The 27177-nt window shown below is 40.7% G+C and overlaps 1 protein-coding gene across 1 annotated transcript in view; it reads right to left on the reverse strand.

Moving 5' to 3' along the window:
* Window positions 1–8378: 8378 nt before the first annotated feature.
* Window positions 8379–27177, reverse strand: part of PRRG1 (proline rich and Gla domain 1) — a 32953-nt gene continuing 14154 nt past the window's right edge. The window contains exon 3 of the mRNA XM_058658757.1: window positions 8379–9136. Coding sequence (XP_058514740.1) covers window positions 8651–9136 — 486 coding nt within the window. The 3' untranslated portion in view covers window positions 8379–8650. The remainder of the gene's footprint in view (window positions 9137–27177) is intronic.

Raw genomic sequence — 27177 nt, forward strand, 5'->3', positions numbered from 1 at the left:
CAGTGGATGTCAGAGGCCTCGTTTTGGACCAGAAGTTTGGCAACAGTTATTTGTCATTGGCTTTACAAGGGCACAGAATGTGGGCTATGGCAGAGTGGCTGTGAGGACCTGTAGGGATACAACTGATTAGGAGAGGACAAAGAGAAATCTTGCTGGTGTAGTACTGTAGTCAGCTGTAATCCTGTGACAACACTCCAGGGATTCAGGGAAAGGTCCCAAAGCAGTTGATCAGGAAAGGCATAGGCCAGGATCTCCCTAATCCTCAAGTTTGGATAACAAATCAAAGACAGATGTTTCCTCTTGCAGTCATGGGTACAGGAACTCCCATATCCTCAAGCTTAGACAACAGATCAAAGAGAGGTGCCTGTTAGAACATATTGGTTATTGGTAACCTCCCTCATAACTGTTAACGTGCAAATCACATTCTGCTTCAAACCCTTCTTACTTTTGTCTACGTGACCCTCAGTCTTTAAAAGTCCTTTGCTGTTAATAACTTTGGCTATTGACCATCAGTCTGTAGTCTGTGTGTGATTATTGGCTCCATGCACCAAGTCCCTCGCTGCTGGACAGCAAACAGGGCTGTCTGAGAAAGCAGGGTTTGGCGAGGGAGGGCAGAAGGTCCAGTAGGTAATTGGACGGGCCAGAGGTGGCACATCCCCAGCCCTGCCCCGGTTGCCTTCCAGGTGGTATCACCTTGTGAATTTTTAAATTTGATAGTAACATTCCCAGTACCTAAGGGTTTGCTCATACCTCTGTTCCCTTTTATAAAGCTAGTCTTTTTCTTAACATTCTTACAAAGTGAACTTTATGGCAAATTTGTGTTTTCCGTATCATATCTGTTCTTCTCTACAGAATTAGTTTTACTTACTCATCATGACCTCCTCTTCACTTTCCTTAAAAATGGGTCAAATTCTTTTCCGTTCCTATTTGGAGTGAAAACCTCCTTGGATTAGACTGGGTGTTCAGTATGGTATCTGGAGGTGGTGGCCCCTCCACATGTAGGCGTCTCTCACGAAAGAGGGCAGATGTAATGACTGGGGAGCCTTCTTGTGCTTTGTGGTTGGAGCTTGCATGTGAGTCAGCAACTATCTCAGATGACAAAGTCATGGTATTCTCTGATGTAGGAAGTCTTTGGTGGATCTAACTTTTAGCTATGTGTGTACTTTATTTTTTTGTCCTAGGATTTCTGATGTGTTCTGAAACTTAATTCTCTGTTTAAATCAGATTTTTTCCACTTGGCTAGGAATGTGATTTGCAATATCCATAAGTTTACAACATCAGCACTAAAATAGGGATCTTTTTTCCAACACCCATCTAAACAGTCCTCAGTGTTCATTTTAGGGTACTTAAGAAATAACGCCTGGGCCCGGCGGCGTGGCCTAGCGGCTAAAGTCCTCACCTTGAACGCCCCGGGATCCCATGTGGGCGCCGGTTCTAATCCCGGCAGCTCCACTTCCCATCCAGCTCCCTGCTTGTGGCCTGGGAAAGCAGTCGAGGACGGCCCAGAGCGCTGGGACCCTGCACCCGTGTGGGAGACCCGGAAGAGGTTCCAGGTTCCCGGCTTTGGATCGGCGCAGCACCGGCCCGTTGCGGCTCGTTTGGGGAGTGAACCATCAGATGGAGGGTCTTCCTCTCTGTCTCTCCTCCTCTCTGTATATCCGGCTTTCCAATAAAAATGAATAAATCTTAAAAAAAATCAGGCCTATATCCTCCATTCTGAATTTAGAACTAATTAATAGGTATAGGAGTCAGCTCATTAAAAATAGGCCAAATGGGCCTGGCACAGTAGCCTATCAGCTAAAGTCCTCATCTTGAGCACCAGGATCCCATATGGGTGCTGGTTCTAATCCCAGCAGCCCACTTGGGGAGTGAATCATCGGAAGGTCTTCCTGTCTTCCTGTCTGTCTCTCCTCCTCTGTATATCTGACTTTGCAAACAATAAATAAATAAATAAATCTTTAAAAAAAATAGGCCAAATGTATATGCTAAGATATTTCAAATCTCCCAGTTATAGAAACTTATTATGAAAAAGTATGTTCATCAAACCACATGTTCCTTTCTTTTTCAATAATAAATTCATTTTATTTTTGATGATATTTACATAGCAGAGGGATGCATGTCCATGTGGATCACCGATTAGGGTGGCAAAGGTCGACGAATGGGGGAAAATGGATGATGCAACCACCTCCAATCTTCTTTTTTCTTCCTGTATCTGTGGAAAGTGGGAGGAAGGGGAGAGGACCACTCCCATTAGTCCAACCACATCAGCACCTGGCGATAGAGGATGGCCAGCCAGTGTCATCCCAGGATCCCTGATGTGGAGCATGTTTTGGGGATACTGCTTAAGTGGTTTTGGCAGTTCTGAGATGCTGCTGATTTCATTGCTCTAAGGTTGAGAAAATCCTTCCAAGGTCCATTGGCTGACATAGTCCACTTTAGAGTCTCAATTCACCCAGTTCCCCCACCAGGTCCACTCCCAGACCCAGATCTCATGCATGCCAGTGGGTGTTAGGATCTTACCCAACACAGTATGCTCCCCAAGAGTCAGCCCTTGTGTGTGCTGGTGGGTGTTGCAGTCTGGCCTGTCTCACATCCTCACATTCTATTCTTGGGGGTGCGTCTGTGGGTGCTATAGCCTGGTCCAGCCTGGCCTGTTCCAAGTCTCAGTACCCATGAATGTTGATGAGCTCCATGGTCATGCCTAACTCAGCCTGTCACCACCTCCAGCCCTTGAGCAAACCAGCTGGTATAGCAGTCCCCCACTCCCCCACAGGATTTGCTCCCAGCCCCAGTTCTCACGTGTACTGGATAGTGTCATGGCCTAGCCTAACATTGTACACACCCTGCCCTGACACTCACTGACTAGTACTGTGGTTGAGCACTGCCAGGTATGCCCCCCATTCATGGCTTTCATGTATGCTAGTAGGTGGTGACTGATACCAAGAATCCCAGCTCAGGTCTCCCATGTGGGTTTGTGTATTGGTTTAGCCAAAAAAGATCCTCTAGTTTCCTTCCTCTAAATCACCTGGGCTCAGCTCCATCATTTACCTGCAAGTGCAGTAGTCTGGTGGAAGACCTGCAGGAGTCACTCCACCTGTCATGTTTTTCCTCAGCAATTCTACCTCCCATATGTCTCTAGACCTGCTTTCCTAAGTAATCCACAGCTCTCCATGCCTGCAGATTCCACAAGCCAGTCTTTCAGCAGTCCTTGGCAGCCTCAGGTCCTGCCTGCCTATCCAGGGCCCATGCACACTCACAAAGTGTCCCCAGACCCTCTCTGCCAGTGTGTTTGCATCTGTCCCCCACATATCTTTTAAAAAATTATAATAGGTGACTATGCTGGCACACTGGTATAATTTACACAAAGATGGCTTTAACCAGGCCCAGGATGTTCATCAGCTACTGGCTGCTTGTCTCCCAGCAGTGTAACATTTGCCTAGGTACAATACAACCTAGGCAGTTGCCTACAGCTGGAGTTCCTTTTTCTTTTGATGACACAATTGGAGTATATTTTTGCAGGTAACTTGTAATTTGGCATGGCCATGTAGTTCATTATGGCTAATGGACTATTGGGAGAAATGACATACTCATATTTGGTGTTTACTCCCCAAATTCTTGCAAGATTGGGGCTGGACTAAAGTCAAAGCCAGGCACCAGGAACTCAGTTTAGATATCCCACAGTGGGATAATTTTAAGGCCTATTTTGCATTAAGGTTCTCATTGACTGTATTTTTGTTTCAGCAGATTGAATTATTTCATCCTATTCCTGAACGCCCTTGTTTCTGGTGAGAAATCAGCTGTTAATAAAACAACTCATGCCTTGCATGTGAAGTATTGCTTCTCTCCTGCTGCCCTAGGATTATCACTCTGTTTTTTTGCACCCCAGTTATTCCTGCATGAATGTGGATCTCTGTGATGTCTTTCTACATGACATATGTTGAGCTTCCCAGATGTACAAATTTTATCAAACTTTGGAAGAATTGAATAATTTCCTAAAATATTCTTTCCATTCATCTCTTTTACCTGCTGCTGAGTCATTTTAGTGGAATATTTCAATTATTGTACTTTTTAAGTCAACAAATTCTGCTTTATTTCTTTTTCTAAAAGTTTATTTTTATTGGAAAGGCAGATTTTATAGAAAGTAACAGAGATAGAAAGATCTTTCATTAGCTCGCTCATTCCCCAAATGGTCATAATGGCCAGAGCTGAGCTGACCCCAAACCAGGAGCCAGGAGCCTCCTCTGAGTCTCCCACATGGGTGCAGAGTTCCACGCATCTGGGAGTCTAACCAGCATCCACATGGGATGCCAGTGCTTCTAGCAGCTAATTAGCCTCATAAGCCACCTTGCTGGCCTCACCCCACTGCTTGTGTATTTGAATATCTCCTATTTTTCATTTAAAGCTGGAAATTTTTGTGTTATGAAGTGTCAGTTCTGGAAATCATATTGCCTCATTCCAGATGCTATGATGTGAATATCTCCCAAACTTTATGCTTTGAAACTGACTCACCCATGTGGTAGTATTAAGAGGTGGATTGGTCAGATTGGTAAGCCATGAGGATGGAGCCCTTCACAGTGGAATTAGTGACCGTATAAAAGTGTTGAAGGAAACCAGCAGAATTGGAGATCTTTCTGTGTCTCTCTCTGTCTTTCAAATAAAGAAAATAAAAACAAATATATTATGTGTGGCATGTTTATCACCTAGCCAAAACATAATTAACTCATAAGACATCTCTTGGATTTAAAAATAGCTTTATTTAGCATACCAAAAAACACAGAAACATAAGAAAACCATACCTAGTATAAACGTAAAAGTTAAATACTATAAATTTAATGTAAACCAAGCATTTGAATTGTGAAATACTATAATAAAATGCATGCTATTTTTTATAGAATCAAGTTAAAGCTACCTCCATAGTTACTTAATCAGATCATCAAGCTTGAAGATATCATCATTAGCAATGAAAAAACACAACATCTGTATTTGTATTGGTCAATAGGGAAAGGGCATGTCATTTTATTTACTTTAAACAAACAAGTTATTGAGACATTCAGAGCATGGAAGCAAAGCTGCCAATTCTAGCATTCAAGATACAACCACTGTAGGTGAAAGCTTATAAATCACACTGTGGGAACAGTTGAGCCCATTCTTTTATTTACATGAAAACCCACTGATTCAATTTAGTTAACTACTTAATAAAGATACTAAATATATTTTGCAAAAATAAACCTTTATTAAAAATTACCCAAAGTGAATATAATGTCAGTCAGTTAGGAAAGACAAAGCATAAAAAATACATATTATTCCAGAGAAACCCCTTAATTATAACAAATGTTAGGAAAATCAGTTATAAAATCAGATGGGATAGTAAAAGGTATTTTAAAAATATAAAACCCAAACCACATTCAAACAAAGCAACCAAACCTAAGATGATAAGTCTTCATAAAGTGGATTTTACATATCCTGTCATCACATGAAAGCCACTGTGAGATCTTTAGCTGATCTGTAACTGATGGAGCTATTATTATCTAAAAAGCTGTGGTCATTCATTGGTTTAAACATTTGGCTTTTTTATTTGATGCTTATTGCGTGAAGGATCAACATTTATCCTTACACTCTAATTCATAAATTTCTAAGAGACGGCATTGAGTCCAATATTAGAAGTTTAAAACGTACAAGAAAATTGCAAGAAAAGATATTTACTAATAGAATATCTTGCTCCTTTGTCTAATCTTGTAGTAATCAAACTTTTGAGCTTGGGACCCCATTATACTCTTAGAATTTATGGGGATCTGGAAGTCAAAGAACTTGTCTCTCAGATTTATACCTCACTATTTAAAAGATTAAAAATCAAATGAAAAATTGATGTATTAATCCATTTAAAAATAACAAACCCATTACATGCTAACATAAATAAATAACATTTTGTGAAAAAAACTCTATTTTATAAAACTGAAAAAAAAGGTGTGTTGGAAGATGACATGATTTTACATTTTCAACACTTTTTGAGAGATCAGGAGTGAAAAGACAGTATCTTCATGTTATGAAAATATTTTGATGTTACAAATCCTCTGAGAAGCTCTCAAGGAACCGCATTAATGATTAAAAGTTAGCACAAAAGGGGCCTTAAGAAAGAGGAAGCTATAACTTTCTTAAAAAAAAAAAACCCAAAGATCTCATCTATACAAGTCATTGTGTCAAACACCCCCGCTTCTTTCATTAACTAGAAACCAAAGATTGCCATGTACTCACGGCCAAATTCAGAACAATAGTCTTATTTCTGAGGTCAGTGTCAAGCTCTTATCATGTTTAGTTCAAGGAAGCTATAAAACCTATTAACTGCAAAGACTTCAGTTCCCTTTCTGATATTTGCTTAACCTGTTCATTGCTAAATTGGCCATTATCTTTAAGTTGGCACCGCTTTGGTATAGACTGGAGTATGGCAGGGTTTAACTAAAACTGCATACATTCAGACCAGGGATATGTTAGTCAGTGATGGAACACCTGCTCTATTTCTCTCTATGTGAAAGATTTGAAAATTTTTAGAGAAAAGGAGGGAGAAAATTCTCCCTTCAGCACAGTAATAATGCTAAAATCTTTTACCTAAGATAACTCTTCACATTTTACAAATGACTTGCACACACACCATCTCCCTTGATCCTTTTGAAGCCCCCAAGGGAAGATCAGGACAAATAATACTATCCCTGTTTCTACAATGAGGAATCTGAGGATCAGACATGGGGTCTTGTCCAAGGTAGCATGGCAAGTATTTGGCAGAGGGGATTAAAATTTAGGTCCTCTTACTGGTAGTTTAGGATTCCTTGCAGCATTCCTTCCTTCCTTTGATTTGGGGGCAGAATTAAGAGAGGAGTCAGTGGGGATTGAGTGGAGGCATCGGAATGGTACATTCAAATTTATATCCCTTCTGCTCTATCGACTGTTATTTCATTTTTGCTTTACTTTAAAAATTTTTCATTTAGTTAGTTGAAAGGCAGAGTGATAGAGAAGGAGTGACACAGATCTTCCATCTGCTGAGTCCCTAAATGACCCAAAAAGCCAGGACTGGGCCAGGCCAAAGCCAGGAGCCAGGAACTCACTCCAGATCTCTAGTGTGGGTGACAGGGACTCAAGTACTTGGGGCATCACCTGCCTCTTCCCAGGTATATTATGAGGAAGCTGGGTTGAAAGCAAGTATTAGGGATTTGAACCAGCACTCCCAAATGGGATATGTATCCCAGGTGGTGGCTTAATCAGCTGCACAACAATGCCAACCACAATATTAGTTATTTTATCTGATGCAGACAAGGTTTAATAGTAGCAAAGATATTTCTGTGAATTAATCTAATAAATTTGCCATCCGTGCATACATAATGGAACTTCATGAAATAACTACCTAGCCACTTTATGCAGACAGTTTATACACATCCTATTCCCTCTTCTCCAAGAGAAAAATAAAAATCCTGCAGTTAAAAAACAAAACTTAATGAAACTGCCAAACAGAATAGAAAGAATAAAAAATTTTACACAAGGCTATAACAAGATTTAGTACACATACTTGTTACAACACACACTTTGCAATCTTCTTCCACCAATTGGTGAAAATTACAAAAATTACAGTTCATAATTTAGTGAAAATTTGTCTCCTAATAAGCTCTTAGGCAAAAACCTTCAGCCTGTATAAAAACATTATCAAAATAATTTCAAAAAAACTTGTTTTAACTCTTAGGTGCTTGAAGATTCTGTGGTGGTAAGAAAGAGAATATGTAGAATAAAAGAATGCTCAGCAAGAAGAAAACAATTATTGCTACTCGTCAGCAAATCAGTAAGTAATTGTTATTTAGTGTCTGTCATTAGTATAGATGTCTACTTTACATTTTGTCACTAGGAAAATCATCCAAAGTTATTCATACAAATAGCACAAAACATTCGGGGATTCTAAGCAAAGTATTTAATTTGGAGAGTGGGGGTCAATAACAACATCAACAAACCCTAGTATAAAGTGAATCAAATGCCACTAACAACCAAGCATTTTTCTTGCTGCACATTATAAACACAGTATTGCTTCTCATGTACACACACACTCTCTCGATTTTTGAGACGTATATAAAATTCAGAATTACTCCATGAATTTTCTGGGTTTAAAGACAGATGAAAAAATGTTAACAAAAGCCAGCAAGAATCTTAAAACATATATATATCCTTTTTGCAGAATTCTACAGAAAGTTACTGGCTATCTTACACCAATTGTGTGCCCTTTTTGTCTAACTTTAGTAATACTGTCTTTTATGAATGATTAAGAAAGAAGTTAATGGATTTTTAAGACAGCTGCATCTATACTGTGTTGATATACACATATTATATATGCATATATATACACAGAGAGATACATGTATCTCATCATCACAGCACATGATGACTCCCCCCCCCCTTGTTGGTGTGTTTTTCCCTCTCCACATGTTTCCTTTGGCAAAAATGAGTGGATAATGATTTTTAATGGGAAACAGAACTAAAGAAAATCAAACTAGAAAGTATGAAGTGGTATGCTGTAGGAATCCAATGAAATAACTCAATGCATGTTTATGTAGTGGTAAAGTGCTAGAAAGTCCTTTCATTAGTAATTTAAAAACAGAGTACAAAGAAATTTGTAGCTTCATTTGATGGTGTTGACCACAGGCACCATAGCAATGGCACTGGCTGAGGTGGAGTTGACTATGTCCTCATACTCCGGGGGTGGGTCTAAATGAGGTTCTGTTTCACTTCTCCGCAGGTTCGTCTGGCCAGTCGCTTCTTCATAGGTAGGTGGGGGATCACAGTTGGACAGGCGAGTGGAGACGGAATCTGAACGACCAACCACATATTCTAGAAAGCCTGGAGACAATCCACTGCTGTCAAACACTTCATCTGGTGGGGGAGGTGGAGTGATAATATTGAGGTGCTGAGGAAAAGGGATGTGGCCTTCGGTCACTGTTTGTCTCCGAGTTTTGTTTTTTAGGAAGCATCTCCAGATTAGGAAAACAACAAGGAGGATAATGAAGAGACCAAAGATTAGTGGAAAGGTAAGGTAAAATTGAAACCAGTCACTTCCTCTGCTACTCTCTCCTTGCTGTGCTTTTGTGTAGGTGCTCCAAAACTCCTTCTGAAAACACAAGACAGACCAAAAATCAGTGCGGTCAAAGGCAAGCAATGTCAAGTGCATGGGCATCTACATTCAATGAACACCATAACCAAACAAAAAACCAGATCTGCCAGTTCAAGCAACTGACCAATAGGGTTACATCAGAATAAACCCACTCTGGAACTAGATCTCCTCTAAAATTTCATTATTATGCCAACATTTTGTGATTCTAATATGAACTGGGACATCCTATACTAAATATTGTAGTACTTACTAAAGTTTGGGTATTTATTCATAATTTTACTCTAAAAAGCAGGTGAAAATATGCAAGTTTCAATATTAAAATAAGCCAAAAATAGAAACAAGATTATTCCAGGTACAGCCTTTATTTCAGGACAATACCAAAACCCTGAAATCATCAAATGACTCATTTGCTTTAGCAGCATTAAAAATGTAATCACAAGTACAAAATAATGAAGTATAGATACATGAATCTTTTAAAATAAATTTACTTTTAAAATTATATACTATTAACATTTGGGTATTTATCAGTTTTAAGACTGACACTTTAATGATCTGTGATTATCTGAAGTTTTAATTAAAATAAAATTTAAAATTAAAAACACATTTTCATTATATAAAACTTAAGTAATAGCAAATAGCTAAAAAAGCAAACCACCTGTAATTTCATCACAAAGACATAAGCACTGGGGGCTACCATGGTGGCATATCATGCTTGTGGCACCAGCATCCCATAAGTGTGTCAGTTTGTGCCCCAGCTGCTCCACTTCTGGTCCAGCTTCCTGCTAATGGCCTGGGAAAGCAGTGGAGGATGACCCAAGATCTTGGAACTCTGCACCCGTATGTGAGACCTGGAAGAAGTTCCTGGCTCCCAGCTTCAGATCAGCCATTGTGATAATCTAGGGAGTAAATCAGCAGATACAAGAGCTCTTTCTCCCTCTCAGACTCTGTCTTCGCCCCCTCCATAACTCTGATTTTCAAGTAAAATAAGTAAATCTTTAAAGAGAAAAAATAAGATGTAAGCAATATTAACATTTTTGTTTACACCATTTAGAAAATATTTTATAGGCCTGCATTGTGGCACAGCATGCAGTGCCTGCATTCCATATGAGCTGTGGTTCAAATACCAATTGCTCCAGTTTGGATCCAGCTCCCTGTTAATGCACCTGGGAAAACAGCAGAAGAGGGGCCGGCAATTTATGTGGGAAAACTAGATGCGGTCTAGACTCCTGACTCCATTTTGGCCCAGATCCAGTGACTGTGACCATTTGGCGAGAAAACCATTGAATGTAAATACTCTCTCTCTCTCTTTCTGTACCTTTACCTTTCAAATAAGCAAAATACATCTTCTCTTAAAAAGTAGAAAACGTTATAGTATTTCTACTGTTTTTAATAACTACAGTTGTACCTCTACATATATGCCGACCCTTTAAAAATTGGAATCAAATTGCAGTAATTATAATAAAGGTGTTAATCATCCAGTCATCCACTTACAGAGATTTATGAAATTTCTGATTCATAGTCAATTTTCCTTTATCTGTAGCTGAGATTTCACCCTGTTTCTTTCCAGTCTCTCAAATTCCCTTTTCCTCCACTTCATTTTACCTACAAATGCCAATAAATATGTGGTTTAGCGATTATGTACTGTTAATCCTCAGTAAATACAATAAAAAGGACTCTTGTAATTGCCCATTTTACTTCAGGATGATCAAGTATTAAAAGGCACACGAGGGACACGCTATATTACGGTGAGTTAAGCTGCCATGTATGGTGCCTCTATCACCTATGGCAACTTGACGTTGGATCCAACTCCTGAGAAAGCAGTGAAAAATGGCCCAAAAGCTTAGGCCCCTGTCACCCTTGTGTTAGACCTAGATGGAGTTACAAACTCCTGGCTCCAGCCTGGCCCAGTCCTGGCTATTGTGGCCATTTAAAAATAAAACCCGTTTAAAAATAAAAAATAAAACTTTAAAAAATAAACCCCATGACAATGAGGCTTTTGTATTGTTTATTTGTATAATTTATTTTCTCTAGTTTGCCTGGTATGATGGGAAATAAAAATCTGTAGGTGATTTTTTTTAAGAAAAAAATTACAAAAATAATGATTTTGAAGGTATAAAAGCAAAGCCCAAGTAAAAAAAAAAAAAATCAGTGTCTTATTTTCCATGTAGTAATTCTACGAATCCTCATTACATCAAAACTGCAAGTACTATTATCATCGCCAATTTTCAAGTGGTTACCTAATTCATTTAACAAGTAATTTTTGCTGCTGGGGTTCAAGCCCTAGAGGCATGGTACAATCTAAACAGCAATGTGTCTTGAGGAATAAGATATTTAAACTCTATTGCAATGTTCCTAGAAAATTCAGTCTTTCAAGGATTGGATCTGTGGTGTAGTAGTTTAAACCACAGCCTGTAGCACCAGCATTCCATATGGGTGACATTTTAAGTCCTGACTCCTCCATTTCTGATCCAGTTACCTGCTAATGTTTTGGGGAAACCAGCAGGAATGGTTAAAGAATTTGCGCTCATGTACCCACAGGGAAGACTCAGGTGGAATTCTAGACTTCTAGTTTCAGGTTGGCTCAGCTTTTGTCCTTGCAGGAATTTGGAAAATAAACCAGTAAATAGAAGCTTCCTCTCACTTGCTTTGCGCATGAGAGTGTGTGTGTGTGTGTGTGTGTGTGTGTGTGTCTTTCCCACTCTCAATTCCTTTGTGGATCTGCCATTAAGTAGCAATAAATCACACAAAAATCGTTAAGCAATAAAAAAATTTATGGTAAATATCAAGAGTTGGTTCAGATGTGTGTGACTGGGAGACTGAATATATTGAAGCATCAGCATTATTTTTCAGCACCAAAAGTTAGCCAAGGGCCAGCAGTTCACATTGGGCACACTCAGGAGCTGGGGACTTGTCAAAATGCTAATTCTAATTACATGGCTCTGGGATGGGGCTTCAGATTTTGTATTTCTAACAAGCTCTCAAGTTCCAACTGCTCCTGCCAGTCCACAGCCCACACTGAGCAGCGAAATGCTAGCCCTGGTTTTCAATCCAGGGATGCCCAGGTCCTGCCCTGGAGACTGAGTATGTGCTGGGGGATGGGAGAGGTGAGAGGTTCTGCAGGTGACTGTGTCCTGCAGCAGCCTGGAGAGCCTCCTGCTGAAGCTCCTGTGGTCTCGGCTATTCCCTTCTGCTGGTGCAGCTCCCTCAGGTGGTTCTTCTTGTTCATTCACCCACCTATGCCAAGCATGTAGACATCAGTGTCACCAGGGCCAGGACTTCCTCCTTCGGCTTCTGAGCATCTCTGAAGCTTGGGAGGAAGTCCAGGATGTAACCAGGAGGCACAGGCCACCCAGCTTTGGGAGCAAGCAGCACCAAGTGTTTGAGAGGACGATTTCAAAGAAAAGCTGGATGACACAGAAGGGACGCAGGTAACTGGAAGTTGTCACAGCAGCATTTCCTTCCAGTCCTGGGTCTGAGGAAGGGGACAATGCAAACAACCATCTACTCTCCTGAGTCTTAGCTGCACCTGACAGCCAAAGCCCCTGGGAAGGCTGTTTCCTTCTCTGCTAGCATGCAGGGTGACAGGGCTGGTAGAAACGCAACAGAGACCTCCAGTGGCAAATTATAAGCATGAACTCTTTTTCTGAAAGTATAAGTCCCACAGAGAAACTTAGAGCTCATTGGATGTTGGGGATGGTGAGGATGATGATGATGATAAACACAGCTAACACCATGTACTCCCATGAGTCAGGTATGGCTTGAGGTGACTTGAGAAATTCACTCATTTAATGTCAACAACATAATGAGGTTGATGTCTTTATTATGCCTGTCTCCCATATGAAGAAACAAGAGCAAAGTTCAATAATTTGCCCGATCTCATACAAGATGATTGAGTAAACTGAGATTTGAGTCCAGACAATCTGAGGTGAAGAGATCACCACAGCAAACATCTCTCTAAAATAGGAAAGGAAGGAGGATCCTCAGTGAGCTCATAGTTTCAAACACGGACAAACATTAGGCTAGCTTAAAATTTTTGTGGAAAATTGGAATTAAAAGATAGGTTTAGGGGCCTGTGTGGTGGCCTAGCGACTGAAGTCCTCGCCTTGAACATGCCAGGATCCCATATGGATGCTGGTTCTAATCTTGGCAGCTCCACTTCCCATCCAGCTCCCTGCTTGTGGCCCGGGAAGCTGTTGAAGAAGGCCCAAAGCTTTGGGACTCTGCACCCACATGGGAGACCCAGAAGAGCTCCTGGCTCCTGGTTTCAGATTGGTTCAACTCCAGCCATTGTGGTCACTTGGGGAGTGAATCATCGATGGAAGATCTTCCTCTCTGTCTCTCCTCCTCTCTGTATATCTGACTTCCCAATAAAAATGAATAAATCTTTTTTTAAAAAAACATAGGTTTATTTTGCTACAAACTGTTAAAAAAATCCATACTTTTATTAGATATGCACTTTTCTGTAACACTTTTAAAGATTTCCCTACACTCCAAAATGCTCAACTTGTTCTTCTACTTAGCTAGAAAATGACAGTGTACAGATAAACTTAATCATGCAAGAAGCCATAGTATCTCAGTCAGTGATGGACAACATAGATAAGGAGAATCCACAAAATCAGATATTTGGGAATTATGTTGCGACCTAGGTTTTTGCTTGTGCCAACACACACTTTTATGAGTGGCAGGGAAGAAATACAATGCTACAAACCAGCTAGGCCAAGAGTAACAAAGGAGCAGGACTACTTTCTGCAGGCTTCACTCAAAGGGCCATAGTCCTTACTTTCCTTTTTCTTAAAGAATAAGATAATATCTTACTTTAGCCAAATGGTAACATTAATATTTTTAAATGTTTATTAATATAAGCAGAATGGATTTCAGAGATACAGTTCTAAGACCATAACCATGTTTTCCCTCTTCCCTCAATATCCTGTCTTCCTTTAATTTTCACAATAACATAATTTCTCTTTAGTTTGTAATGGATGCAACTGGAGACCCCTATACTTAGTGAAATGGGCAAGTCCCCAAAAGACAAATATATGCTTTCTCTGATATATGGTACTGAATAAGGGATACCAAAAAGCATATGAAAATGAACTTGACAAGTTGTGATTTGAACACTTTTATTTCTTGAACATTATGGTTAGTAGTGTATTCTCAATTTAAAATAAATATTTCTTCAATTTATTTGAAAGGCTGAGATGCAGGACAGAGAGATCTTCCATCTTCGGCCCACACCCTGATAGCTACAACAGCCAGCACTGGAGGTCAGGCTAACTGCAGGCGCCAGGAACTCCACTGGGGCTGCCACATCGGTGGCAGAGATCTAAGCAACTGAGCCACTTTCCATCGTTTTTATAGGCACATTATCATGGAGCTAGATCGGAAAGGTTGAAGCCATAACTTGAACCAGCACCCTGAGAAGGAATATAAGCATGACAAACTACAGATTAAAATCTGTGGCACAAACACAGGGCCAAGACATCAGTTTTAAGAAAGTGTTGAAGAGGGCCTGGTAGCGTGGCCTAGCGGCTGAAGCCCTCGCCTGGAATGCCCCAGGATCCCATATGGTTGCCGGTTCTAATCCTGGCAGCTCCACTTCCCATCCAGCTCCCTGCCTGTGGCCTGGGAAAGCAGTAGAGGGCAGCCCAATGCATTGGGACACTGCACCCGCGTGGGAGACGTGGAAGAGGTTCCAGGTTCCTGGCATCGGATCGGCGCACAATGGCCCGTTGCGGCTCACTTGGGGAGTGAAGCATCGGATGGAAGATCTTCCTCTCCTTCTCTCCTCCTCTCTGTATATCTGACTTTGTAATAAAATAAATAAATCTTAAAAAAGAAAGTGTTGAACAGTTATGAGGGTCAAAGCTTAATTACCACATGTCCAAATATGCTTAGGTTGTACTGAATGTTCAGAACAGTCAGTTAAGAACAAAACAACACATGAAATTTTGATCACTGCAGAAAATAATCCATCTTATATTTTATATTTTGTCTTATATTTTGTCTTATATTTTAAATCAACATTTAAAACATGGTGTCTTTACTAAGATGTCCTCCCATATAAACCAAATAACTGCTGACATTGGCTGCCCTGTTATAGATGTGTCCCATCCATGACAAAAACCTCCTGTGTGTTGCATGAGTGTGACTTTATTGGAAGAGATGGTACAACTGAGGGAGACCCTGTAAGTGGAGATTCTGAAAGGGCAATCAGTAGGCTAGAACCCACAGCACATCTGAAAAAGACAGGCTAAGCCCCAGACCCCTTAACACTGTGGCTCAGACTGGGCTTGTCAAAGACCCTCTGCCTGCCATTTCAAATTCAGGAATCCTGCCTCTGGCTACCTAGAAGTAACAAACTGCAACATTTGTATATCTGAGGAAGTCGAATAGCCTGAGGTCCAGTTGAGCCTCCCTCTCTTTGAAGCCCTCTCCAATGCCTTCCCACTCATTTCCTCCCTAGAGGCACCATGTTTATATTTCCACCTTCCCACACTGGGTGGCCCCTGACCACCCACATCACCTCCCTCAGTTATGAAGGGAAATGAAGGTGTTCTCCAGGAGCCCACAGCAGCCTTTCCACCTCCACCAGTGGGGATCCTGAGTTACATGCCAACGGGGCAGGTGGGGAGCCAGGCAGAGAAGGAAGCTGAAACCAGGGACCCCAGTTGTAAACCCACCTGGGGATCTGTCCTATTTCTCTAGGTGAGGGTTTTGTACACACGAGTCAACCAACTTGTTTCTGTAAGAACCACGTTAAGTTTATTGTGAACGAAGCTCAGACTGAAAGCAAGGGAGGGGTGAATGTGCAATGTCCAATGGGTCCCTCAGTCCTGGGGTGTCACCCCTGGCCGTGGGGACAGTCCTCCTCGCCCTGGCGCAGGGAGAGTTTGTCAAAGAGATACTCGGCCATGCGGCTGTCCTGGCTGCCCATCTTGCGCAGGGTGGTCAGGTAGTCTCCCAGCTCCTTGAGGTGCTGGACCTGCTGGTGCAGGTAGTGGGTCTCCAGGAAGTGGCGGAGCTCAGGGTCATCCCTGACAGTGGCCAGCTGGTGCAGGTCCAGGAAGCTCTGGTTGATTCTCTTGGCCAGCTTGAAGGCGCTCTCCATGGCGTGCAGGCCGCTGTCCCAGTGGCTGGGCTGAGGAGAGGGCACTTGGCAGAGCATGATGCGGCCTCCACGCTGGTTCTGCATTCTCGCCATCTTCTCTGCGCACTCCCTCTCGATCAGCGAGCGCTTGAGGAAGTAGCGGGCGAAGCCCTTGAGCGCCACGTAGTTGCGGTCGAAGTAGAAGGCCATGGCCCGGGTCAGCTGGGACGCATAGAGCTGCAGCTGGACATGGACGCCCACTGCAGTCTCACACTCGGGATGGTAGTTGTGGCGCACCTGCGAGAGTGGGGGCGGTGGCGGCAGAGTCAGTGGGGGCACTGCCACCACGAAGAGGAAGGCAGACCCAGGGTTGGCCTCTGGGCACTCCTGCAGTGGGCGGCGGCAGCGCCTGCGGGGCCGAGGTCCTCGAGGAAACCCCATGGTGGGCAACTGGCAGCACAGAGGCTGAGCTTCAGACCAGGAGCCGGAGGTGTGGGCTGCAGGGGGCTTGGTGGTTGCAGGGGGCGCCTGGTGATTGGTTGGGGGACAGGAAGTGAGGGTGGAGTGTGTTCCAGGAGAGCAGGATTCAGGGTCACTTGACGTCACAATGTCCCGACCCCACGCATGGATGGGGCTGAGTCCCGTGAGTGGGACTGTCCCGACCCCACGCATGGATGGGTCTGTGTCCCGTGAGTGGGACTGTCCCGACCCCACGCTTGGATGGGCCTGAAGTGACACGCCTCATGCCTAATGCCCTCGCCCACGGACCCTTCTCAGTCTTTCATTTTGCAACAACCTTTCTAGTGGCCAAGATTTTCCCGGATCTGCCATGCACTCCTCCTCCGAACACGTGTTTTCATCTAGTAAAGCCATGTTCTCTTGAAACATTTAGAGAACATGGATGTCTCGGCAGTTGGGTTTTCTGTTTTGTCCTCCAGGGTGACACTTGTAGCTGTTCATCCTGTTCTCCTCACGTTTCTCAAATATGGAGCAAAGCTTTGCTCGTTCCTGCTTGGAATAAGAGACTCCTTGGATCATTCTAGGTGACCAGTATGGGTGTGAGCCACAGTATGGCCTCTTTCCCATAGAGGGCGTGTGTGCCCGGCTGGGGAGTGGGCTTGCGCTTTAGGGACCCCATGCTACAGAGCTGTGTGAGTGCAGGTGGGTGAGGAGCCATCCCAGAAGACAACACCTCGGTATGGGCCCCATCTTACAGCCCTTTGGCCTGTGGCTACCTGTATGTGCCGTTAGTTCTGTAGTGTCGCCACCCTTGGCTCTCATTTGGCTTTTCTCCCTGGCCACAGAATTCACTGTCTTCAAGTGCAGCTTTAGGACATAAAGGGAGGTGAAATACCGCCTACACCTACTGCCCAATATAAGCAGAATGAGGGTCGCTCAAGGCAGGGCCAAATCTGCTCTCAGAGCCTGAGAAGGCCCCTCTTAGGGACAGTTGACCCCTCTGCTGGGGGTGGATTTTGCTGGCTTGGTTATCGTTGCTTCTCTGCGCATGTGCTCTAGCTGTCTGCTGCAAATGCTTGCTCAATTCTTCTCAATGAGTCATTTGATCGCATCTACGTTTCCCATCCCACAAAAGTCCCTGAAGCAGTGAATTATTTCAGTAACTTTAAGTAGAAATACTTCTTTATCATCTTCTATACTTGTTCCTGTATTTCTCCAGACCCACAATGAAATCTCATCCTTTTATTTAACATAAGTATAAATCCCATGAAAACAATTTTACAGGCAAAACAAAGTTGTCAAATTCTTCTGATAATACCCTCCAACTTTCTCTCCTTTGTCCTTTGAAGGACTAGGAGAAAGGAAAGGAAATAGTCACAATATTTGTATGTGCAATATCTATAGCAGGATGGAATCCAGTTGGAGAAACGATCAATATAGGTCATATGTCCTCTTTCTTCAAATGGTGTTCTTATAAATCTTCTTGCAGGTCCCCCCCAACAGACACAGTGTATCTTCCACTTACTTAGCCACGAAAGTGTTAGTGATAGTGAAGTAGGCACTACAATCTTAAATTAGGTTGGAGACATTTCCACCTACTTCCTTTCCTTTCTCTTAGTCCTCCAAAGAGTTGGAGGGTTAAGACTTAGTGACTCTGCCGCGTCTCCCCACACCATGATCTAAACCTCACAGCTTAGCAACAGCTGCGGCAATGCTGGAGGAAGAGGAAGTGAGCACAGTATGGATTGAACACTGAAGTTTTAAATGCACATAACATGTAGCTCTTTTGTAGCTAAGTGTTGCTGTCAAGGTGTCATATCTATCTGTTTCTAATAAATAAGATTTTCACTAATTAAATTAACTACCAAAGGCAGAGTTTTTTAGACACTTGACACATCATTTATGTAAATTTAACTCTTTTTCAAGTGGCAATATTGGCATGGGGTCTATGTTTACACCAGATGGATGAGAAGAAATTCCTTCTGGCAGGTTGTAATGAGAAGTACTGCTGAGATCTGCAATTCTGTGTGCACCTTCGAGTGAATCGGGGTATATGCAGTATGTTCGGGGGGTGTTCAACAGGATTATCACAAACAAGACAGCACTGTCTATAGTACACAGAGTTACATGAAAGTCATGGTGTGGATTATTCCACAAATTATAGCAAATGGAACTGTTAGTCCCAGTTTTACCTAGTCTCAGTGAACACATCTGAACATGCTTAACTAGCACTGGAAAAAGGGACCTGCTGAGGCAACTACAGGTCAACGTTAGCAGATGGTTAGCAAGATGACAAGACACTCACCCTTGAGCAGGTACACTAACATATTAATATGAAGCAGGCTCAAGGCTGGCACTGTGACACAGTGATTAAGCTGCCACCCGTGATGCTGGCTTCCCAAATGAGCACCCGTTTGAGTCCTGATTGCTCCACTTCCAAACCAGCTCCCTGCTAATGTGCCTGGGAAAGCAGTGGAAGATGGGCCAAGTGTGTGGGCTCTTGTCTTCCCACATTCTATATCCCTTTCTCTTCTTTCACACTTTCCCTTTGTCATAAATAAACTAATATAAAAATTATTATCTTTTTCATAGTTGCTTAAGATCACAAGTTCCAAAATTCTGAGAACACTCATCATCCCATAGAGTAAATAGTGACAAAATGGTATAGCTCAAGTAAAGAATGCAGCTAAAATTAAGCATTTAAAACCTGGAATAAATTATATCTACTGAAGGTTTTCTCTCAATACCCAGTATGCTAATTACAAGCCTCATAACAAATGATGTAGCTGTAATTTAAAAGATCCAACATTTTAAGATCTCTAGTCTAGATGTTTGCACAAAGCAATGCCATCAGCAGGTGCAGAGTTGAGACAACAAATCAGGACCATGTGCTTCTCAAGGCAGAGGGAGAATTGATGCTTGCCATTTTCTAACTACTGTTTTCCACTCTTAGCTTTATTGAGACATAACTGACCAATAGGGGTTATGTGTATTCCAGATGTACAGTGTGCTTATATGAGTCTTTCTGTATGTGGCTACTTTCTCTACTAGATCTCACATGCCAGGAGGCAGGGGCAGCATATCTGCTGTATGCACTGTGTCTGTGACACAGTAGTTATTGAGCAAGCGATATCTGAATAAACCTGACCCAATTTCTACAGTATGCTAAGGAGAACATGAAGCACAATGCACTTCCTCCATTGTATAATTAGACATAATCCAAATGAGGGAAGGAATCGCACATAAGTATTCCACTGAATGCAGACATCTAGGATCACACAATTCACCTTTGGAGAGGATGAAAACATGCCAGCAAATCTCAAAAGCTAACCATTTTGTTTACTTAGAATATTAAGGTGAATTATGTAGTACAATGCTACACTGTGCCTAATTTAGAACAGGCACTGTTAAATTTCTGTCTGAAGATGATCAAAAATGAAAACTCTATGGCTGGTGCATTGGCTTAACTGGCTAAATCCTCCATCTCCAAGCATTAGCACCCTATACAGGTGCCAGCTCACATTCTGCCTGCTGCACTTCATATCCATTTCCCTGGTTGTAGCCTGGGAAAGCAGTAGAGGACAGCCCACGTCCTTGGTGTCCTGCACCCACATGGGAGACCCAGAACAAGCACCTGGCTCCTGGTTTTGAATCAGCTCAGCTCAGGCTGTTGTGGCCCTTTGGGGAGTGAAAAGGTTGATGGAAGATGTTTCTCTCTTTCCTTATCTCTGTAAAATCTACCTTTCTAATAAAAATCTTAAAAAATGACAACTCCAATTCTACATTTATAAGACACATCTTATTTGACATACCTTTTGGTAAATATTAAGACTTGTAAAGTAAAAGGCAACCTGAATTTCACAATTTCAATCATTAAAAGGGGGACACAGAAGCAACACATTAATCATCAATTTTACATTTACATTTATGAGCCAAACTGTGAACAATATTAACTTACTTCTTTGTATGTACTGAATGTAATTCATAATATTGCCAACCATTCATTCATTTCTTCTTCCAATACTTATTTGGCCCCTACTATATGCCACCATGACTTTATATGCTAGAGGTCATAGTGATGAACAAACACAACAAGGAATGCTGTCATTTAGCTAATGAATAGTCTTTATGGAAAAGTAGCAATTAGTACACAACAAATAGACACCAGATGATGGTAATGCTGAGAAGAAAAGAAATTCAGAGAACAGACAAAAGGTTTTAGTTTAAGGTAGCTTATTTCTTCACTGATAAAGTGAACTTGAGCAACGACTTGAATAGTGAGGGAGGACAGATATACCAAGCTGGAAGAGGAAAGAAAGTCCCAATGCCACAGGACAGATCATGTGCTGTGTGTATATGAGTGTGAGAAAGAGGGCACACAGGAAAGGCAGAGCAAGGTGACAAGGAGTGAGTGTCACAGGAGATGCAGTATAGAAATCACTGTAGGCAGAAGGCTGTGGCATGGAGATGGATGGGGACTGACTGTGTCGTGCCTTGAGTGGTTCTGAGCATTTTGGCTTTCACCAAGATGTGAAGCCATGTATTAAATAAACTTTAAAGGCATTGCTCTAGCTTGCTGTTTGGAGAATCAACTATGGGGAGGTCATGAACTCAGATAGATGAGAGGGTGGTGCCAAGTAGCTGAACAGGTAGAGAGGTCAATATATGGCTAAATCCTGGATATATGTTCATGCTAGAACTGACACCGGGCAGATAGGGTGTGAGATGTGAAAGGGAAGAATCAAGGATCGCAATGAGTTTTGGGGCCAACAAACAGATGGAGTTAATGTTTACTGCAATCTAGTGGTACATCTCCTCCATGGAATAGTACTCAGCCATTAAAAAAAAGAAAGACATTAAACCATTATGCTCAGTGAAATAAGTCAAACTCTAAAAGACAAATACCATATGTTCTCTCTAATACAAGGAAACCATCATGCAAATTGGACTGTGTAGTGATGGAGTAATGGAGACTACCATACCCAGATGTGGGGACCCAATGCAACATGCATCTCCATTTCCAAGTTGGGGATGACTCCCAGTGAAACTGTTGGACACGTCTAGAGATGGACTGTCTGACACTGTATATATTAGCAATGTCGGGGCACATTCAAATAACAGACTGATGGAATTATATTATGCTATTGGGATGATATGGGGAAAATCAGTCAGAGGGTGAAAGGGGGGGAATCCCAAACTCTACAGAATTGTACTATAAAATTCAAAATTTAAAATAAAAAATAAAATAGAAAAAGAAAATTGTGGTAAGAAAGCTATTTTGCTTTGTTTTATTTTTAGGGGGAAGGGATGCAAATATAAATCCCAATAAAAAATGACTGGTAGGCATATATTTTTTTCTGGAGCTAGACAAGTTAATACTGGATTTTATATGGATATATGGGCATGCAAGAACGCCTCACAAAACATTGAGAAAATAATCCCTATTTTGTACTGAAACAGTCTATAAATATTCTGTAGTAAAAAGAAGATAATGTCATCCTAGCATTTGAGCTGAACAATGGAACAATGGACTAGAAGAGAAAATCCTAAAGTAGATGAAATATGTATGGCAATTGGGTAACTGGTAAAGGATCAAAAGAGCCTTTTGTGGAATGGTGTTTAGATGATTGGAATCGCCATGTGGAAAAATCAGATCCATAACTTGCATTATAACTAATGATAAATTCCAAGAGAATCCACAATCTAAATGTAAAAAACAGATTAGAAGAACCTATTGAATTCTACTAGAATAGGTGTACAGAAAGTTTTTCTACTGTGATCCTAAGTGAATATTGAACAAAGTATCTATTAAATCTATGACTACAATAAAAATGAAAGAAAATGCATGGAAAAAGCAAAGTAAAAATGTGTATGCCAACTTGAAGCAAATATTTGTAATGTGAGTACACATCACAAGTGAAGGTTAGTACCTCTAATGCAATTTTTAGAAGCTAATGAGGAAAACAGTCATATATCTGATAGAAAATAGGTTAAAAGGATAATTTACAAAATATACATAAGATGGATTATAAATATGTGACAATGCAGATAACTTTTACCTAGAAGAGAAATGCAAATTAAAATATCAAGATATTATGTCTCACCCTACAGATTGACAAAAATGTCTAACTCTTCTGATGGTGACATTGTGAAGAAATAGGGTCCTTATCCACTTGGTATAAATGCAAAACAGTACAACACTTATGGAGGGTATACTGGCAATATGTAATAAAACTATACATGCATTAGCCCTTTAACTAGTAACCCAACTTCTCAAAATTTAACACAAACATACTTCCAATAACACAAAAATCACATGCACAAAGTTATTTCCTGAAGCATTATGTGCTGTTGGTAAAAATATTCAAGCTACTTAAAATTCAAATACAAACATTTGGTTGAGTAAATTATGGTATTTCCTTACAAGGGAGTGCTACATAGCTTAAAGCATAGGGTAATCATCATGAATAAATAGTGAATTCTTGAATGGATGGTTAGGTGAACAAATGAATAAATAAAAAGCTTACCCTACTCCATTATGGTATGGCTATTACTATTTTTAAATCATTATGTGTTTATCTTATCATTTATATAGCTCAAAATTTGGGAAATCACTGTGAATAAATATGGAGTAAATTCTTGGGAATAGCTGGATAAATAGTTTACCCCCACTCCATTATGGTATGATCATTACAATTCTGAAATCATTGTGTTTTTATTATAGGACCAAGCAAATGAGTGAATGTATTGATGTCACTGGAAGCCAGGCTTTTCGTTGTGCAAGAACATCTACAATGCATCTACAAATACAGCATGGTTGCAAGAACTCTGAATGGCTGGACTGGAATTGGACAACAAGTGGATGAATTTGTTATTTTACATATACATATATAGAGATCTTAGCACGTGAGAACTTTGAGAAGTTCATGAAAAATAAAATAAAATTAAATGAAAAGGTTATGTTGGTATAAAATGTGGAACCCATGCATAATGTTTTCATAATACACATTTTCCATCAACTTTCTGAAGATTCCTATATACATGTGGATGTATAATTTCTTTCCTAGCTCTGTGTAATATTTTTTCTGTTTTAGAAAAAGCCTAAGATTATTTTTCTCCAAATTCATGGTTAAATAGGGACTTGTTTGAGAAAAACATGTCCCATCTTCAGTCTTTTCACAAAAATAAGCCATAGTATCAACTCAAGAAAACAAATATTTAAGACCATTACACTATTTTCTTTCTAAAAGACACGTCTGACATGCCAACTCTTTACTACAAAATGCACAACTTTATGTTTGCATTGAACCACTCCACAGCACTCTCACATGGAGTAGAACACACACAGCTCCAATTCAAGCCCATTCTTAGGTGCTGTTTAACTAAATGAGGTGGTCCTAGCAGTTAAGGTTGCAACTACTAACTCATGGATGGATTGAAAGAACTCTACTCTGTCTTAACAAGATGTTGTTTTGGAGACATCTCATAAAAGCCATACAACCTTTTATTATCAAGTCATAGAAAAGCATCAAAATTAAAAGAAAAACTACAGGACAAGACTTACAAACACTCCTGAGAACACCAAAGGAAGTGCAAAGACTAGGCACAAGGCAATATGAATTAATGAACCTGGGAAAGAAGTGATGGGGAGAACAATGAACATATACTGAGGATACTAGGGGAGAAAATCTGGTGAAAATGTTGATCTTAGAGAAATAACGGATGAATAGATAGTAAAAAAAAATCCCTAAACTCCACTACATGCTTAAGTCATTCTCTCCTTCTTCAGTCTTTTTCGTGATCCTTGGTCAGCTCCATCTGGTTAGCTTCTATCGTTCAATGTCATAGTCAAACTCCCCCCCGCCCCTGCCCACTTCATCTTCATATTAATCTAATCTTTCTTCAGGAAGCTGCTGCTCTGCTCCTTTTCTGACTCAGTATTCATCCCTACTCCTTGCTTATTCCATTTGTTTTCATTCCCCATCCCTCCAAGCATTCCAGTGCAGAATTAACTTTTTTCTTGACCTGGATTAGATCTTCCTTAATGGCCCAAAGGTTGTCTCCTTTCAAATTGTCACACATGGAAGCACATCTTTGCTGCTCAGTCTTAAATTTGAAGGCAATGTGTGCTTTTGTGAGTTGTTACGTGGCATCTAGTGGGCGCTACAGAAATAGAAAGGAGAAGACTGTGTGCTGGGTAAGTGTACATCTTGTCATAAGATAAGTCATGGCACAAGTCAGAAGATGAGCTGTGCATCTCTGCAACAGATTGCTTCATACATGTTTTTCCTCAGTTTATTTTATGCTCTGCAACCAGATTAATATCTAAAACCTGGCCAGCAGTCATTCTCTCCTATCTTCTCTTTCTACAGCAGTTTGGGCATTTCCCGCATTAACATACTGAACGAAGGCAAACTCCTTATGAGTGGAACAGTTTATAATGTTGCCATACTTGTAAAAGATGGCTTTGACATCTGACTTCCTGACCAGCAGTGTTGAGATTCCCAAAGACGTGGGAGGTCACAGAGGATCTGGCTTGTTGCTAACATTAGTCATTGTGTTTGATAAGGTTCCTCACAAAGCTGAACAACACTGCTGAGGATAAAAACAAATATCAATGAAGCAAAGTGCTTCTAACATATTTCAAGTGATCTATAAGCAGCAAGATGAAGAGATTCAATTTTGAATTTCTTATTTCCTAACAGATCTTGCTTTATAAATGTAATTTCCAACCAAAAATAATGAAATGGCCAATGCAGGTGACTATACAAAAATCTTGTGTGAAATATGCAATGGAATATAATTTGCCCTTAGGAAGAAAGGAAATCTAATCATTTATGACAACATGGATAGGCCTAAATGACACTATGTTAAGTGAAGTGAGACACAGAAAGCCAAAAGCTGCATGATGCCACTCATCCATGAAATCTAAAAAAATTTGAACTCATACAAGCAGAGAATGGTGACTGCCAGAATAGTGAGGAGAGAAACGAAGAAGAAATGGTCAAAGGGTATCTGGTTAACAGCTTTGCAACACAAACTCATTCTGGACAACTATTATCTAGCATAATGTCTACAGCTAACAATACCATGCTGCATATGTAAGTTTTGCTAACATGATAGTGTGTTACCATACACCAAACATACACAAGCTATTAATAATGATGAAAAGAGAACAAAGAAGCTTTCGGAGGTGATGGAAGTGACAACAGTGACAAGAGTTTCACAGGTAATTATTATCTCCAAAATCACAAAAACAAATATTTATATTAAATAAATGTACAGTTTTTATGTCAATTATACCTCAATAAAGTGATTTTTTAAAAAAAAGAATGTTATTCACTCCTATACATTAATTTTTTGTACACTATATAACTTCCACCAATCAGAAACGTGGTATTTGTTTTTTGTTTGTTGTTTGTTGTTTTAATCTGGGTTATTTTTAAGCATGATGGTCTCTAACTGCATCCATTTTATTGCAAAAGACAAAATTTCTTCAGAAGAATAACATTCCATTGTGTAGTATTTTAGCATCCTATGAAATGCATTAAATCTTTCCTCTTTATACTAATAAAAATTCTGAAAAATTAAGCCCACGTGGCATTAGACAAAAAATGTTCTTTATTGTTTGTAAAATGTACAAGTAAAATCTACAAGGACTATGCACATACCGAAGAAAAAAATGGAAATAAAAGGCCAACAGTGCTTTGCGCTGCATGACCAGATTATGGATTACATATTGTTTTCCCTGTTTTTAGCCAGGTGATTTAGAAATATTTTATAACAATTAAGCTCACAGTTTATCGATCTATAAAATGTCTGTTCCGTGGTTGTGCATGCCAGAATCTAGCTATCATGAGCCTGTGAGCCTCTTTCCTTGAGCTCCTTCCTCTTATCCCTGGATCCTTTTTGACATCATGAAAAATAAGCACACCTAACAGCGTTAAGATTAATATCTACTGTTGTTTTTGTGATGCACTGGAAGGATCTTCACACAATTGTTGCCGAGGGTGATGAAAACTCCAGCCATGGAGGCGCTTCACAGAACTGACCACCCCCCTACCCCCACAAACTCCCACCCTGCCTTGTGCTTTCCCAACCCTGCTCTCCTTGAACAACGTGTGTAGGAGGATACTCTTGGAATGGAGAGAGAAGTACGGCTATATTTTGTTTTTTTCTATATGAGAATTAGAACCTTGAAAAACAGCATCAGCATTCACTAGCTTCTTCTACCTTTTCACTGTAATTAGACATGGTAAGGCAATGAACTTTTAAAAAACATTTTATTTTGTTCTATGACATAGTTCCATAGGCTCTGGGGTTGCCTGTGCCCTTTCCCAGGTCCCTCCCCACGCCCATTGATTTCCCCTCCAGTTTAACAATGGATGTCCTTCATGAACAGTCACAAGTCCATCATACTGTTATTGAAGTGTCTCCTACAATGTAAGCATGGACACTGTCAGAGAATCCATCATCTTACTGTTAGGATGTA

Source organism: Ochotona princeps, chromosome X, assembly GCF_030435755.1.
Source record: "Ochotona princeps isolate mOchPri1 chromosome X, mOchPri1.hap1, whole genome shotgun sequence".
In the NCBI taxonomy this organism is placed as follows: domain Eukaryota; kingdom Metazoa; phylum Chordata; class Mammalia; order Lagomorpha; family Ochotonidae; genus Ochotona; species Ochotona princeps.